The following is a 16,880-nucleotide window of genomic DNA, read 5'->3' as shown; positions in this document are numbered from 1 at the left end:
GGACTGTGAGTGACCTCAGACAACACCACTGTCGTGTGGAACGTAGAGAATTGGGTGTATATGTGCAAAAATGTGCCCTGGGGTGGGCAGTACTCCCACACCTCGTGAAACTGCTATGGAATGCACACAGGATGGATGGATAGGTGATTCCATGTTTCAGGAGCTGGTCCTATACCAGCACAGAGGCACGTCAATCACAACAAGCCAAGGTGTGCCTGCTATGCTTGGTGGAGGGAACTATTCCAAGAGAGCAGGAAGGATCCCTGAAACTACTTGGCTAAAGTAAACATGCTGTGTAGTTAACCCTAGAGACAGCTGAATTCGGTGTCCCTTCCCTTTGCAGAGAGAACAGGTTTCCAGCTGAGACCAGCTGCAGGACAGCTGTCTGCTCGTGACTTCCTTGCCAGCCTGGCATTTCGTGTCTTTCCGTGCACACAGTATACAAGGCACTTCTCTTCTCCCATGCATTCCCCAGAACCGTAAGTTTGATGCCCTGATATAATTCCATCCTTCTGAATGTGTTGGGGATAATTATCTTGGGACTGGCTCTGGAGTTCCATCCAGTAGTCTAAAGAATAAAACAATTTGAGAAACTGGTAGCTGGAGAGTAGAAGGGGAAGTCATGCATGGGAGGGTGTGGTTCTCTGTCTCTTTTGCAAAGTTGTCTGGGCAAGGAAAAGACTAAAGAATATTTGGTTTAATCTTTTCATCCTGCCTTCAGTTACCATCTGCTGGGGTTTGATTTCCTGCTGTGAAACTCTCCCAGTAAGTGCTGGCCAGACAACAACAATTGCATTTCATGAGAAATTACAAGTTCACACAGACGCTTTTGTTGTATGCTGGGACAAAACAGGGACCTTTCAAAGATGTTGTGACATAGAAGGTTAGTGCCCATGCCATCCCAAGGAGACAACAGACAAGGTGGCAGGGGGCAGCTGGCTGCTTGTGGCAGGAGGGAATGCTCTGATCCTTGCAGAGCCAGGCCAGATATGGAGGCAGTCCCTGTGGAGCAGCATTCACACCAGCTGCCTTTGGGGTCTGTTGGCCAAAGTCCTTCACAGGGACATCATGAAGGACAGGAAAGGAAGCCTTTAATAAACAAGAAGGTCACTTATTTTCCAGAGACTGCTGCCATGAGTTGTTGGGTCATGTTCCCATGCTGGCTGACAAGGAGTTTGCCCAGTTCTCACAGGTAAGAACATTTTCTGCTGACCCTTTAACCAGCTGCTCTGGATAGGAGCCCAGTGACTGCCTTGAATACACACAGCTCACCGTGCAATGCAATTCTAGGACTGGATTGTGCCTGAGCCATGACCTCCAGGCGTGGTGGGCTAGCAGCGACCTGGGAGATGTTTGCTCCAAGGGAGGGGTAGCACTGCTCCCTACAGACACAGTGTAAAAGGAAGGGCAGGCAGAGCTTGTGGGACTTCTCTGTGGGAGGGCTGTGTCAGTCTGGGGAAGGATGTCTCTGTGGGGCTGCAGTCTGAGCTCTGCTGACCGAGCTGCTCCCCTGGCTTCCTGGCCTCCACCACATGAACCTACACAGCTGAGCCTCCAAGCTGGTTCTGTCTCTGGATGTACATTCTCATCTCACAAGAGACTTTAATTGTGTCCATCACCATGTCATTCATCAGAGTTGTTTTTCCCTTTACAACTCACCAGATTCTCACAGCATTGCTCACACTGGTGAGGAGGCTCCAAAAAGCAAACAGAGCTTCTTTGTACAATGAGGGGTTTTTAGTATGAGCAGTCAGTGTCAGACCCAAATGAACTCAATGACCTCTCATAATTAAAGACTTCAGAACTTTAAGCGTTCCTCAAAACCATAGCAGAGGGAAGAAGACATCTCATTGTCCAGGCTTATCAACCAGTGGCCAGTGTGCAAACTGGGGATAAGATCGGAGGGGTAACAAGATGTAGGTCCCAACATGACCCAGGTCCCTGAAGAAATATCTTTAAAAGAAAATCAGTTCACCTCATATGAGGTGGTTTCCAGTTGTATCAACTTAAACACATGCCAGTTACCACTTTGATTATAAATATTGGTTATCAACAGAATCAGAAGAGTAGTACATTAAGCATCCTAGTCATCTATAATTTATTCTGGAAGAAACCTATTCAGTTCAGTTCAATACTGGAACTTAAGACACATTAAAAATAAAAGACTACAGCAATTTCAAAGCTTTCAATTTTCTTCTTTTCCTATCAATAGCATAGACTATACAACATGAGATCACATTCAGTGAATTTTCACATTTCACTTTTTGTCCCCACAAAGTATTCTCACAGTTGAAATTCACCCCATGAAAATTCTTTTTTGCTCCATTCAATATGAGACAATGAATGGTGAAAATGCCCTAGCTCTGTTTGTTTGTTGCATGATATGGCTCCTGGGATACCAAAAAAACGAGATATCTACAGTTTCCTATTGTGAGAATAACATTTAACAGGGAGCACAGATGAAAGTAAACAGAATCATCCCTGCACAGATCTGGCCTGCTCATAAGGGCTGTCAGAAAGAGTGAGGGACAGAAAGGTAATTGCAAATGTAAAACCCACCTTTGCTTCCTTCCTTCTCATGACTCTCTGTAAATTTTTTCCTGGTGTAGATAGCCCAGCATTAAGACAAGAGATGGTTAATTTTGCACAGAGAACACTGAGGATTAATCACTCATCTAATGTGGCTCCCAGTGGTATGTAGCTGGGGGCCAGGGAGAGGTAGGCATCCTGGAAGCCATGGAAGGTCATTTTGGGTGACAAAAACAATGAATAGTTCATGCTATTCATGCTAGAAATGATGTGGCCCTCCCCTTTCCCCTCTTTCTCTCCCTTGGGCTGAATAATCACACTAGTGTAACACTGTCTGCTTGCTTACTTGCTTTAGGATATTGGACTGGCTTCTCTTGGATCATCTGAAGAGGAGATTGAGAAACTGGCCACAGTAAGTACAGATGGCAGTTTAATATCAGAGGCAAGCCCCAAATGATTCACTGAATATCCCTTGCTGTGCAGGGAAGGCTCTTTTTGTGCCTCAGATTGACTACAGAAATGGGAGCTTCAGCAGAATTGTCTCTTCTCCTCCACAGGTCAGGAAGGTGCTGGAGCAGGGACTGAATCCCTCTGGGGGAGCCCAGAATGGTGTGATTCCACCTGAGGAAATGCTAACACTTCTTGGTTTTATAAGAATATATTTCTTAAGCTAAGTTTGTACAATTTCAGGCATAGGATGGTCCCAACTCACATTCCAGATTCACCTAAAACATTAGATACCCAGTGTGATACCTGTATTTTCTCCTACATGAGGTGCAGGGAACCATCACAATTTGTTTCTCCCCACATTCATTAATCTCACTAAATGGGTGAGCACTTAAAAGCAGTTTGGGAGCAGGTACTGCCATTCAGTTCTGAGTCACTAGGCTCCCTACAACCATCAAAACTATTTGTACAGCCTCTTACAGCCATTTAACTTGTTCTGAAAGTTGTCAGGAGGCCAGGTGATTTTTTTTTTCTGATAATGGCACCCATTTACCAGTCTTGATGATTTTTTCAGAGGAGCAGAGGAGCCTTACCCCACTGAGCTGTGTGAGACTCATTTAGTACAGGTAGTGATTGAGAGGAGAATGTCACTCCTGAAGTTCCTTACCCAGTCCACAGTCCCACTCACGAAGGAGGTTGTGGCTCACCAAAAATCCATCTGCACATCCTTGGGTTAGGACTAAGTAAAACCACCATTATTTTTGAAGATTGCTACAAGTGCTGAATCCTTTGTGATTTCATCCCAAACTGGTGAGGAAACAGTGAGAGTCCACATTTCCTCTTCCACTACCTGGGTCTAGAGAGGCTAGAGTGAGACTAAGATCCATGCCTTTGCTAGGGTTAAAAAATTCCAAGTCCCAGAGAGCCATTTTGCATCATTCCCCAGGACTTGGTGAGATTGGGTTAAAGTCTGTGGTTTATAAATCTTTCCTCTGCAGGCACCTCTTCCTGATCCTGAACTGAACAGGTCTAGACAAGAGACAGAGGATCAGAATTAAGATCAGAACAATAAAGGGTCTCATGGCTGAAACTTTCTTAGCATCATCCAGGGTTTAGGGAGGTAGAATAAGGGCACTTTTTTAAAGGGCTCCCAACAGTTCAGGGCCTGTGAGAATACAATTTTGTAAGTGCCATTCAAGTATTCGGAACAGTAAGCCTATTCTGGATTAACATCCCAATAGTCAAAAGTTTAAAATTTCTATACCTAATCTAGGCTCACTGTTTGAGTTCCTTTTCTAAAAAGTGAAGATAGAAGAGAACCTGAAGTGTATTCATTATCCTGACATGAAAGTCTAACATGAATTCCAAGATTATCTCTCAAAGTCCCTGTCATTCCCCATTCTTCATAAAGAGAATTTTGGTAACTAGATTAGAAGTTTCTTTAAAGAATCTCAAAATTGTTGCTGTGGTCTAAAACACTTGTAAGACAAATTTTGAAATGCCATTATTTCGTTCAGCCCCATGACTTCTCTAAGCAGGTGGATCCATGCACCAGAGATGAGAAACTGCCAGTGCCCTTGTCATCCAGAGTGCCACTAATACATTTTTAACTCTCTTAAAATAGTGAGAGCTTGAAAGAACCTCACTATCCAAAATCCAAATACAGGATATCTTAAGAAACACTAAAAAGAATTCCTCCTCCTCCCATGTCTCATTTTGCAGTCAAAAAAGCCTCTTGCAGTATGAAGATATACTAAAAAGACTTTTCATTGTGAAATAATAAAAATCAAGATTATTAACAGAATATAAACACATAAGTATTTGCTGAACTGTAAAGAAAGCAACTCAGGATCCTGCAAAAGGAAAGATCCTGGCACATTTTTAGTTCAGTGATATTTTTTTTTCCTAAGTGGGACAACAAATTTTGAAAAATTACATGTTATATTTAGTGTGTTATATGCTGAGGGGAAAAAAAAGTATTTTCTTAAAATATGCAATTATAACATCTGAAGACACAACACTATTAAGAAATGAAGATAAAAGAAAATTAAAGGAAAGATGAGAAGCTTAAAAATTCCTGCCTTTTCAGATTCTTTTTCACAAATTGTTCTTATTCCCAGCTTTACTGGTTCACTGTGGAGTTTGGCCTCTGCAAGCAAAATGGATTGATCAAAGCTTATGGGGCAGGACTGCTTTCATCTTATGGGGAGCTGATGGTATGTGTCAAATGTTGAAAATACTGAAAGATTTCTATAATCCACTTGCCTGAACTCTGGTAAAAGCAAACTATGCTTTTCTACAAAAATTAGTATTGTTTAAAACTCAGATTTTTCTTTTGCAAAGAAATAATTCTCCCTTCACAGAAGCTACTGCGTAGCAGAAAAGCTACTGTGGTATTGCACCTGTCTTTCATCTAAAGAGATGAAATTCAGTGAAAGCAACCATCCCATAAAACATTAGATTTGTTTCTTCCTGCCTCTGCCAGTAGTGATGCAGCTCACTTTGACACAAAACTCACGTTCCTTTCTGAATTACTCACTAGAGGGCAATATTATGCCTATTATGAGCTTGGCTATTTTTTCCATGCCACTGACATTCAGACACATATGAACCAGAAAGGCACCGATTGACTGGACCAAATGAAGGGCAAGGAAACAGGAAAGAGCATGGACACTGATAAAAAGAAATTGTTTTAGTACTTTTTGTTCTAAATACATTTCCAAACTGATGTCAGCTCTAGTTTTGCATAGATCAAAATCTGTGAGCACAAGCTTCATACTGCCTTGCTTAGGTAGATTAACTGTAGAAAGAGGACTTGTACACTTTTACAGAAAGTGGATTTCCCCTCCTTTGACCAAACAGCTGATAGGAGAGATATTAATTTCTCTTTAATTTTGAAGAGCACTGATGCAGGTGATCACTTTTTAATTGCAGAAGCCCTAAAATGGTGTCAGTAAGGCTCAAATTCTTCAAGCTGTGCAGATATTGGATGATATTTTTTAAATTGGTAAGAACCAAAGGAAAATAAATACCAGTCTTTTAAAGCATTTTTATAAACCAGAAACCTTTTTTCTTTTTCATGGGAGACATATTTTAAGCTTAACACATAAACTCAGCAACCTAACAGCCAGATGCATGATACATTCACATGGAATTGTGGCAGAATTAGCATAGCTTGGACTCCCTGAACTGGAGATAGTTGGGTTGTCATGACAATAAACATTTTACAAAACTCTCCCAATCTTGTACAGGTCAGCCCGCTTCCCAGTCAATTGACAGGAAGGACAAACAACATTTTGATGTATCTCAAGGCATTTCAAGTAGGAGTCCCCACAAGGGAAGGTGAAATTAACACAAGGAAATGGGAACCTTCCCAGACATCAACCTTCAGTTTTACCACTTGCTGAGTTTAGCGTTGTTTTTTCTCACAACACTTGCAATTTGGAGATTTTTGTGAGGTAACTGTGGAGAGCTTTCTCTCTTGATAAGCTGAAAGATCTGCATGTTCATTATCACTCTAGAGGAAAAAAACATGACTTCCTTTCTACATTGCAACCTGATCTTGGCCTGGTTGCTCATCAACTTCACACTATGTACTGCTGAAGCTACTTAAGGATCTGGGAATCCTTCCGTACCTCTTATTTTCACTGACAACAAACAGGAAATATAAACTTGATTTCATTTACCCAGTAAAACCAGAAATGTCCAATCAAGGCACAATTCAAGGCCACATTTATTCTACTCTGCCTGGCTTAATACTTTATGGTTCTAAATCAAGTTCATTTACATGTTAAACAGGATACTAAAGGGCAGAGGTTTCACATTGCTGATATTTATGTAGCTTTCATAGCAATATGCATGACAAAAGCAATTTGATGTGGTTACTTCCTTTTTCTGTTTAAACTTTACTCAAATGAAGGTAACAATCTCATAGAAATGCTCACTTTTGGTGTCTGTAGTCAAGCTCAGCAGACTTGTACTCTCTCTTCTCTATTTCCACCCTTTTCCTCCTCAGGTACCAACAAGCTCTTCTTGCCATTGGTTAAAACCATAGACAAGGACTGCTTGTGCACAAAACTGAACAAAATAATAGAACAAAAAAAGTACAATCTCAAACTCCCTACCTCTGAGGCTGAGAGGGAAGTCCTCACTCTTCCTGAGCTGATAAATGGCAGCTTTTTGTCATTAATTTTATCACTGGTAATTGTTGAGTAAAGCTACTGGATAAAGTTTTGATAAAGCTGAGTCTACCTCTGTGTTCATCCATCATATTAGTGAAAATACATGCAGGAGTGATAGCATTTATACTCAACAGGTAATGAATAGAACTGTCCCCCTTTCAGCATGTTCATCTTGTATATAACACAAATAAATCAGAAGATGAGCAAGCAGTTAACCAGCAGCTCTGCTATGAACCCTGCAGAACCCCTTTGTGAGCTCTGCAGGTTCCTCACTGTGCATCTTCTGGGACAATGGCTTAGTGGCTCTGTGCAAGTCACCTTGAGCTCCTGAAATTTGTTATACACAAGTTAATTATATTAATGAACTTAAATGCTGAAGTTTCCTTCTTTAACTGACTGATTTAATCCCATTGACTTTTATTTAGAACAAAACCAAAATACATACATATTTGCATTTATTAATTCTAGTCTGCCTGTGCATCTGATTCTAACTTCAGTGTAGGCACTGGCAATGTGGGTAAAGTTGTGAGGTCCAGTGCCTAAGCACCTGTTAGCAAATTGCAAACCTGTACCAGCTGCTTCTTTTACAGCTAAATAGAGAAAATGTGTAGTGCAGTGCCTGTTTCATAGAAAGGATTTTTTTTTAGAAATAAAGCAGTGTCTAGACACATCTGTCAGAGAGAAAATGAAGATTGGAAGATAGTGAGGCTCATGATAGACTTGAGTTTATTGCTCTAGATAAGTTTTGTTGCTGCTTGGCAGAAAGCCATTATCCAACCTAATAATTATCTGCATTCTAATAGTCTTCTCATGGGACCAGATCAAGACTTCTTCCTGGAGCTCCCAGACTTGATTCCCTATCATTTAACTGATCAACATATTTGGCACAGGCAGTGAAGTTTTGGCACTTTGTTGGCAGTGAACATAGCAAATCCTGTAGGAATCTCACTGCAGGTCGTGTGTTGAAGGAGACACTGCAGCAGCCTGGGCAAAGGGAGAGGTTTCCTTGGACCTGAAGGCTTTTAGGCCAGGAGCAGCAGAATGATTCAGTCACCAAGGAGGGCATAAGGGCATGAGTTACTGAGGTTAGATGGCTGGCTGCAGGAAGATAACAACTAACCAGTGGGAGAGGGCAAGCAGCAGTCACACAGCTTATGTTATATGAGAACTTAGCATCAGCAAGAAGCCTGGGAACATCCCTGAGCTGCAGCCTGGACTGACTGACTGTGGGTGTGTGACTGTAACCAAGGGAACCACATCCTGACTATGAAATCTCTAAAACATTTCCCTTTTCTCCACAGCACCCACTCCCTACAAGTTTGAAGTCAGCTTCAGGTAGATATTTTCTGTGGATGAGTTGATCCTGCCCAAACTCAGGGCATAATTTGGGGGTAAGGCAGAGGATGAGAGGAAGAGCTAGGCACTCTCTGCATGAGTCTTGCACTTGAATCCCTGTTATCTAACAAAGCATTTAGTAACAGCAGCTAGGTATCAGAAGGATAACCATCCCCAAGTCTAAACTGAGCAGTTGTAATGTGTCTGACTGCTGGCCAAACTTGCCTCCTCTGAACTGTAAGAATTCCTCCCCAAAAGCTCTCAGTATTGCACTGTTTATTTCACTATATTCTGTCAGCTGTTCTACATTATCCCAAATGCTTCTTCTGTTAACACTCAGCTGGACTCTGTCCTACATACTGTAAAATCTTATGGCTCATACCACAATTCTGGCAACACTCAGTGCTACATATGCTTTTCTTGCAGCACACCCAGTACTTAACTTGTAGAGGCCTTTAAGGCCATCCGGTTTCAAGCTGAACTTCCACTGAAATCAATGGGATTTCAGTTCTGCTTCAACACTGACAGTATAGTGGGACCCCTGTCAGGTTTTGAGTTACTGAAATCTTTTCCCATTACTTCCCCAGAGCTTCTAAGATTCTAAGAGCAGCCTCATGTTTGTGTATACCAACCATCTTAGGTTGTATGAGTGCTATCCAAGGTTTACTCTTCAATTACACACTGCAAATGAAGAGCAAGAAAAACACCATCTTTTATATATTCTTGGGAGTTTTGGGGTTTTGGTTTTTTGGGTTTGTTTTTGCTTTTTTTTTTTTTTTTTTAAGCCTGGTATTTATTTCTGCACCAGTTCATTGAAATGTCTAAATATGTGCTTAAGAGTACTGTCTGAATTTTTCCAGCTAGCAGATTGAACTGAAAGTCTTGAGCAGCATCACCCACTCTTACCAGTTACTTACAAGTAGCACCCTGAGAGTTGACATTTGGATTATAAAATGGTGAAGGGAGTCTCCTGAAGACTGGGGAAGAGAGAGAAAGGGAAAGAGACAGATCTCAGAGAAGGGTGGGTACTAAAAGAATGCCCCCAGGTGAATGGGGCCCACTGTCCAGTCTGAAGGTGAGAAAAAAAAGCTCTCAACATTGATGGGATGAGCTCCTTTCTCCTTTTGATTTGTACCCAGGACACTTCACCAGCCTGGCCAGCTGGAGGCCCAACAAGCTTTTGGGCACATCTGTGGTGCAGCTCAAATATCACTGGGGCTGAGCTAGTTTAAAGTATCTCACTTGGGTTTTAGGGGCAGGCAAAGTGTTTGGGAACTCACTTTAAACCTAAGCAGAGCTGCCTTCCCAGGACTCTGTGCAAGTGCCAGACTGGTGGCTGGTTTAAAGGGCATTTCCAGTATGTGTAAACAAACCATGTAGATGTACCCTTGACTGCAGTGTGGACAGAAGAGGCTTCTATAAGCCTCGTGTTTGCCTGGGGGGGCAATGTAAGAGAACTGTAGAAAAATACATCCAAGGACCTCTATGGGTTCAAAAATACAAATGTGCACAGGCAGTATATAGTGTTTATTTATATACTGGATTTCAGGGAAGATCTTAGGTCGCTATACTGGCCTGGGAGCTGTGTATAAAATACCAGAAACATTCTGTCTTCTGATCTTCATTGCTGCAGGAAGCATGAAATTTGTGACAAGGGCTAGGGGACTCTGAAATAATGCTAGACAGGACTGTGAAACTTCTGTGTTACTATTTGAAAAAAAGAATCATTATATTTTTTTTCTTCTGGATATTTATATTTTGGGGTATGGCATAGACTTTCCTCTCCCTGTCTGAGGACATGGCTGCACTATCCAGTTGTATATCACTGTAATATAGGAAATATATATTTCTTTTTTTTAATCTTAAAAAGTCTTTATTATTTGGTTTATTAACTGCTAATTATGAAAATCAGCTCTGACGTATGAAAGAACAGGACTTTATATTACCCCTAACTATTCCTCAAAGAGAATTTTACTGCCCAGCAGGAGCTAATTCTTTCTCTGTTCATTCACCTGCTCTAACCGGTGTTGTTCCTGCTGCAAAGTATGCTTTGTCAAACAAGCCAGACTACAAGCCTTTTGATCCAGAAGTGGCTGCAGTTCACCCCTATCAGGATCAAGCCTTTCAGCCTGTATATTTCATAGCAGAAAACCTGGAAGATGCCAAGGTCAAGCTTCAGTAAGTAAAGTGTTTGTGGGTTTTTTCATTGAGGGGCACACACTGGGTTGATTCTTAATCTCAAATACAGTTTTTATTTATGTATAATTGCAACAACCATGCCAGGCTGTCTCTCTGCATCTGCATAGTGGCTTTTTCACCACAAAGTTAAGCATGAGCTTGCTTACCTCAGAAAAGGTTCACAGAAAGTCAGAATTTATTTTTGCTATGCCCTGTCCCATGCTTCATCTTAACAATGCTTCATTTTAGCACTTTCTGAAGTAAATTCTGTAACTGAACTGTGAGAGTGCAATCCCACCCTGTGTGCTAGTCCATACAAACAGGAGGTCCCGAAGAAATGATTTGCCCCAGGTCACATGGAAATTTCATAGCAGTCTCTGGAATTAACAAGGATCAGCAGGGGGCTTAAAAACAAGATTGCCTTTCTCCTCTGATTATATCTGCACAAGAATCCAGAATCAGCATTCACAGCAATCTAATTTCTATAAAGTAGCTGTCTGCACCCTAAATAACATCATTTCAAATTAGCTTGAGGTGTTTCTTAACACATTGCCTTAACTGTGTGATGTTAGGCAGTAAGGATGTTTTTTCTTTTTTCCCTTTTTTTTTTTTTTAAAGTAAGCAGGGTTTAAATTTTGGCCTTCACCTCCAATAGTTAGAACAACATGACCAATTCTGGCTGGAGGCAGGATGTTGGTTGTGGAGCTACTGGGGAGCATGCAGGAGCTGAAATGAGGAATTTATTAGAGGAAGAGAGCCTGAGCCAGATTTCTTCTCTACTCTCCTCGCCTCTTCCCCAGAAGCACTGTCTGCTGAGGCTATAGCCATGGTTAATTAGGCTCATCATCTTAAATCTAAATGTTCACATTAAATTTTTAATACATGTAAAAACGTGGGTGAGAACTCACTGGCAGGAGAGAGAGGACTTGCAAAGTATTTGACTGAGGCAAACCTGCAAAGAACGTACGAGGACAAGGAATACACCACTCTCAGGCATGAAGCTTTTTCATACATTTTTTCAAGATAGTTGCACAGCCAAGGCTGCTCAAAATAACTGAAAGCACAAGAATCTGTCAGCATGGAAAACATAAGGCAACAGCAGTACAGGGGGTTCCTACCAGCGTGCACTTAATGGAAATATTGTAGAAAATGGCAAGCAATCATGTTTTTTCTTTTAACAGAGACAGAAAATAGCCCAGGATGCCTAGTATCAACAGGTTTTTAGAATATTACACAGGAAGAGCTGCTCCAGGTTATTTCTTGGAAGCGAAGGCGGCAGACATGCTGTGCTCCTGCATTCCTCAGCTTGTGGTTGTAATAACTCTGACTTGTGTGAGCGCAGAGCTGTGAGAGCACAGACGGGGCTGAGCCAGCCAGGCTGAGACCAGGCGCTGCAGATCTTCGGGGCTGCAAGTGGCTCAGCCGTGGGCAGGGTGTGCTGCACCAGGCACAGCTCGGGAGAAGCAGTGAGGAGGTGTCACAGCAGCCTCTGCTCCCCAGTGAGGCCACCACTGCGCCCTGAGAAATGAGGTCCTGCAGGGTTTGCACTTGAGGAAATGCCTTTTGAACCAGAAGCTCTGTCCTGTCTCCCCACAGGAGCTATGTGATGAAGATCAAGAAGCCTTTTGCTCTGCACTATGACCCCTTCACCAGCAGCATAGAGGTTCTGAACACGCCACAGAAAGTTAAGAGGGCACTCCACCAGATAAAAGAGGAGCTGGTAAACTTCTGCTTGGCCCTTGAAAACCTCTCTTAAAACCACAGAGAGCAGTACATCTCACCTGTCACTGAGATACCTGTAGGTGGTGCTAGGACATGAAGGCTTAGTGATGAAGTTGTACTCGCAGGCAGAAATCTTAAATACACAAACCAGCTCAGTTCAGGTAATCTTTTCACTGTAATTTAGGCTGCTGACTTAGATGAAATTATGAGCTCCTGCTTGGAATGCTTCAATCACAAACAAGCCTTACTCCAATTTTTGCTAGGTGATATGAGCATACTTGTGTGTTAGGGGACTCACACAGGTTTTTTTCCCTCCCTTGCCACCTTTTCAAGTTATCTGTCACAAAATACATGGTAAATTGTCATCCACACAGCGTTGTAATTACTGCCTTAATAGTACAATCACAGCCTCTTGGTCTGGCTAGCTGCCCACAGCTAACTAACTGCTGCTAACTAATTAGCAGTCCTTGCAGCTAACTAGGCTGCTAGCAATTAGCATCACCTATTGCCCACAAACTATGAACGGTCCCCTAAAAATATGCAAATACAAGAGTTTGTTAGGGGAGCACTTCTGCTCACTGTTTATTTTTAAGTACTCATTCAGTAGCCTTGAAATACGACAAAATAATTTCTTGTCACATTTGAGATCACAGAATATTTGTACCTTCATTGAAAGAAAAGGAAAAAAATAAAAGGTTCAAGGTACTCTGGCTCTGTCACATACAGGGTTTCTTAATTTGAATGGGAAATCTAAATTCTAGGAAGGAAATTCTTGTGTAAGGAAAGAGTTGTAAAAAGCCCCTTAGCAAATAGGCTTCCATTGGTTCTTTTTTCATGGGATTCAGATTCCCCTGGATACCATTAGATATCTTTGCCTCTTGTTGATGTCATGATGATTGTAGTAATGATCAAAAGGTCAAATCTATGGAACACCTGGTAGAAAACGTAAGATCAACCACTAGCAGCCATATAGCCTTGCTATAGAAAAAAATATCTGAAATATTCTGTAACTTATCTCGTCTCCCTCTCCAGCTCCTGAGATGTGCCTGAAGTTTATTTACATTCCACAGGTCACATTTCCCAGAATCAATCTTATTATTGTCTATTCCAGACTTTCATGCTGTTTATGTCCCCTTCCCTCCTCTACAATGCACAAATAGAGGGTAGCCCAGGAAAGGAAGATGCTCCAGACCAGAAGGGTTCCCTCTCCTCTTAGCAGCAGTGCAAGCAGATGGGGTTGATGCAGGTTACAGGCATGGCATAAGAAGGGAAAATGTGGATCTCATGCCTCAAGCTGGGTGATAGTTATCTACAAATGTAAAGGCAGATTTATCCTGTGCCACTTAGAACTCTACTTTTTTATTCAAAATTTTATTTAGCATGCAGCTGCCTCTTCCACTGCTGCCCTCCAGCTGCCCAGTACCCAGGGTACAGGGTCTGAGCTCGGAGGAAAACGTGAGGTGCTTTGGCTCTTGATGGAAAAGGAGTTATCAGAAAATGAGTACCATCTCTGCCTGGGCTGCTCGCTGTGGGATAGGAACACGTACACAGACAGCCACAGAGCGATGCACTGGCTGTTATTCCATACAGACCTTATCTCACTGTTATTTTTCCACTTGTCAGGCACTATAGGAACTGTCTTATTGAAAGTTAATAGAATGCTGGTTCTTAAAGCTCCATGTCTACAGCGCTTCCAAAAATTTTCCCATGAGCAGCAATATTCAGGATCTGTCTAACTTTTGCAACTGCTCCGTTTTATTAAAATGTGGTGATGCCTGAAAAATTTTGAAGTATCTTGGCAAAAATGGCTGAGACCCCCTTCCTCTTAGCAGCAGGAACATCCCAATCTCCTTTTTTAATTTCAATTTGTTTAAAAATTCTACTCCAGGAGAACACTTGCATATCATAAACCTTGTTTTGCTAGAAATTCAGCCAGGGACAGAGCTGAAGTGAGTTCTTCTGCTTCCAGTATATTTCTGCTGTGATGGAAGACAATCTCTCAGCATGCTTTTATGGGTTTAATTCTACTTATCCTGCTCATAAACACACACACACAAATACCATTCCTCCTCAGAGCAATTTGTTTTCTTACATATTGTAATAATTTATCTGTCTCCTTCCTGCCAATTGGTGCATAGGCAAAAAATATTTGATAGCTCACAACAGAATGTTTTCAGAAGTATTATTTTCATCAATCAGTCCTTTTACAGTGAAAATTAAATCATGTGCTCCAGTTCTGTGTGTTTTCCTTTCCTTTCTTTTTAAGTGGAAGATAATGCCAGAGCGGAAGAGCTATCAAAATATTTTCTATAGACGGACTCTCTGGGCCATAGGGTCTTTTTCATGTATTCCCTCTGAAACGGCTGAATGTGGAATTTAGACTAGAGTTTGGCTATTACTCAGAACAGACCTATATTTGGAAGAAATGAGAGACCTGATGGATTTGTTTTGCCCAAGGCCTCACACTTTCTTTGGAGGGACTCCAGGCCCGCCCACACATCCTTGTCTTTTCCAGGTCCTGTAGCAAGGAGAGAAAAAGAAACCATTTTGGAGCCAGATTCTCCCACCCTTACACATGCTGAGGAGTACCCAGCCTCTCAAGCAATCCCTGCGACAGCACTGAGCCTGTTTAAGGTGCTGCACACAGGCAATTTTATCAGCAAGATTATCAGAATCACTTTGGGTGTTCTTGCTTTTTCCTTGCCTCAGTGATGGTCAGCTGGCATACAGGGCTAGGGTCGGCTGCAGTGAAACTTGGTGAAGCTGCAGAAGTAATGGATTTGGCTACCTGAACTATTAAGATGCATAAATATTTTTCCAAAGGACGTAAATCTTTCCCTCCTTGCTCAGGCAGAACCTACCCCAGGCTAGCCACGTTTGACACTCCCCTCTGAGAAGGTCCAAATTCTTTTCTTTTGATTCAAAACAAAAGCCTTCAGGGTTTCATCCTTAGGAGTTACACTGGTCATCCTGCTCTTCCAATTGTCATTCTTGCATTTCCTCACAGAAGCCAACAAGTACCTCATCCTCCTGTCAGTCTAAGGCAGCAGTGATGGGAAAGGCCGTGATGGGGCCTCCCGATGAAAATAATGGCACAGAGGAAAAAGCACCAACCAGTAAAAATATGTCTTTTTGTCAGTTTGCGTTTCAGCAGTTTCATATTAATCTTGCACAAAAAAGTTTCCGTAGCCAAGTAAAACACATCTTGTGACTTGAAACTGAACTGATGAACTCCCCATGGGCCCTTTGCTTATCCCGATAAACTTATTTTTCCTAGATGGAGTGCGTTTAGAACCAAATAGTGTATGTTATTAAATCTGTATTGTGCTCTTCAGTTATACATGGGAGAGTTAGTAAATTCAGTTTGTGGGTTTGGGTTTGTTTTATTTTTTGGCTAACCAAGGCTGTCCTCTACCAATTTTGGTCCACCTTCAAGCCTCCAGCTGCTTCACTGCTTCCCTGCAGATTTGCTAGTGATGCCAAGGGTACCACTGTGTTAGGAGAATATGCAGTTATGCAATTTGGGGAATTTGGCAGGACAGCAAGGGGAAATTTAGGCTGGCCTCCCACCCACTCCCATGAGAAATAGTATTGTATTACAAGGCAGTGCTGTCATCCTCAGAAAGACCTTCTCAATCCCTTCCCTCTGGTTCCCTTAACATGTTGATCTTTGTACTACCTGGTGAATACAAAACTTTCTTAACCACTTCAAGAGAGGCTGGGGTGGGGGGAGGTGAGGTGAAAGAAGGGTGAGTAGAGAAAAAAAATAAAGAAAAAAAAAAAAAAGACCTTCCAAGAAAGGAAACCTCATTACCCTCAGTCTTCTTTGTCTCTGCTGAGCCATGAAGAAAGAAGAAAACAAATCAAGCTTCCATGGAAAAGATAGTGTGTTCCCAAAGAAACCTACCTCATTAAACCCTTCCATGTATAACTTCACACATGAAGATCTCCTTACACCCATTACTGAAATGCCACAACTCCCCCAGTGGATCATGACCACCAATTAACTGCGCACAGAAGTGTTACACGACTTCTTGAGTCAGGAAATGAAGCTACCAGGAAAAGCCCTGCAGCAGCTTTGCCTTACACACCTACTGCAAAAACAGAAGGTTCTCTAGAGCCTGCTTCCATAGATATCCTACAGTATGGAGAAATTCCAGTTGGCACAGAAACAGAGGGGTACACACACACATCCCCAGTAATCTCAGCCACCACTAATCAGGAGTTTATACGTGGGCTTTGAGATTTAGTCAGAAGACATTACTTTGCAGCAGTCTTCAGCTGGCACATGATCAGAGGTTGGCAGAAAGGGTTATTGGCTGTATCATATTAAATATACATTAGGTTTGGGTAAAGCTGGTGGCTGAGGTCCAAGGTGAAAGCAAATCTCTGGCACCCTCTCCCACCACACAAACTCCACAGGAGAAAGAATGACAGACTAGAGAAGGAGCAGAAAGGCTGACAACTGGCAGAGCAAAGGGATGAGGA

At 42.0% G+C, this 16,880-nt stretch overlaps 1 protein-coding gene and 1 long non-coding RNA gene across 3 annotated transcripts in view; one reads left to right on the top strand and one right to left on the bottom strand.

Moving 5' to 3' along the window:
- LOC135300969 (tyrosine 3-monooxygenase-like) overlaps nt 1-15,044 on the top strand; it is a 28,717-nt gene extending 13,673 nt beyond the window's left edge. Inside the window, exons 6-11 of the mRNA XM_064421061.1 lie at nt 344-479; nt 1,123-1,192; nt 2,885-2,941; nt 5,097-5,192; nt 10,537-10,670; nt 12,267-15,044. Of these exons, the coding sequence (XP_064277131.1) occupies nt 344-479; nt 1,123-1,192; nt 2,885-2,941; nt 5,097-5,192; nt 10,537-10,670; nt 12,267-12,426 (653 nt within the window). The 3' untranslated portion in view covers nt 12,427-15,044. The remainder of the gene's footprint in view (nt 1-343; nt 480-1,122; nt 1,193-2,884; nt 2,942-5,096; nt 5,193-10,536; nt 10,671-12,266) is intronic.
- Nucleotides 1-16,880, bottom strand: part of LOC135300970 (uncharacterized) — a 77,982-nt gene that overhangs the window by 21,732 nt on the left and 39,370 nt on the right. The gene's annotated exons all lie outside the window — the stretch shown is intronic.

This window comes from Passer domesticus, chromosome 5 (genome assembly GCF_036417665.1).
Source record: "Passer domesticus isolate bPasDom1 chromosome 5, bPasDom1.hap1, whole genome shotgun sequence".
NCBI classification, from domain to species: domain Eukaryota; kingdom Metazoa; phylum Chordata; class Aves; order Passeriformes; family Passeridae; genus Passer; species Passer domesticus.
The sequence above is the reverse complement of the archived record's forward strand: the minus strand, read 5'-3'. Positions and strand labels throughout refer to the sequence as shown.